At 65.4% G+C, this 630-nt stretch overlaps 1 protein-coding gene across 1 annotated transcript in view; it reads left to right on the top strand.

Annotated features, from left to right (window-relative positions):
* Window positions 1–249: 249 nt before the first annotated feature.
* Window positions 250–630, top strand: part of LOC104466639 (fibrous sheath CABYR-binding protein-like) — a gene marked incomplete at its 3' end in the record, with an annotated part of 2,735 nt that continues 2,354 nt past the window's right edge. The window contains 1 exon segment of the mRNA XM_010080146.1: window positions 250–586. Within this exon segment, the coding sequence (XP_010078448.1) occupies window positions 250–586 (337 nt within the window).

The following is a 630-nucleotide window of genomic DNA, read 5'->3' on the forward strand; positions in this document are numbered from 1 at the left end:
GAGGTGGAGACCCTGAGCGTGGGGGCATCGCATCCTTCAGAGGATGAGGAGGGGAGAGGAGCCCAGAGCCCGTGCGGGGAGGATGAGGATTCCCAGGGCGAAGGGACAGGTCCGCGAGAAGGGGAATCCCCGCAGAGGGACGGTGAAAGTCCTCGTGCCGTCCCCGTGGAAAGCCACCCGGTTTTCCCCCCGGAAAGAGACGTGGAAGAGGAGCTTGGTGAGGGAGAGCAGAAGTGTGAGCGTTGGGAAATGCCCGTGGGTGGGACGGATCGGGCTGCAGAGGAGGAAAGGGAGCTGGAGATGTCCCCGGGGCAGGAGCCCTCAAGCATCCCCGAGGCCATCCTAAAAGAAGAGTCTTCATCACGGGCTGAAGATGTCGCGGGAGGGGAAGCCCCGGGCAGTGCACAGGATGGTGCTGGAGGGGAGCTGCTGGGAGCAGAAGAGCCCTGGGCAGGAGAGGCTGCGGGTCCCGACACCCTGGGGCAGGAGAGCGGAGCCTGGGAAGAGCCCGGGGAGCTGCAGGACTTTGCAGGAGAGGTGCTGGAGCAGGAGGAACCGGAGCTGGAGCCCAGAGAGGAGCCCTGGGGTCAGGGGGATGATGGCAGCAGCCAAAGACCCCGTCCAGAGGAG

The sequence above is a fragment of the Pterocles gutturalis genome, unplaced genomic scaffold, assembly GCF_000699245.1.
Source record: "Pterocles gutturalis isolate BGI_N339 unplaced genomic scaffold, ASM69924v1 scaffold2019, whole genome shotgun sequence".
Taxonomy (NCBI): Eukaryota; Metazoa; Chordata; class Aves; order Pterocliformes; family Pteroclidae; genus Pterocles; species Pterocles gutturalis.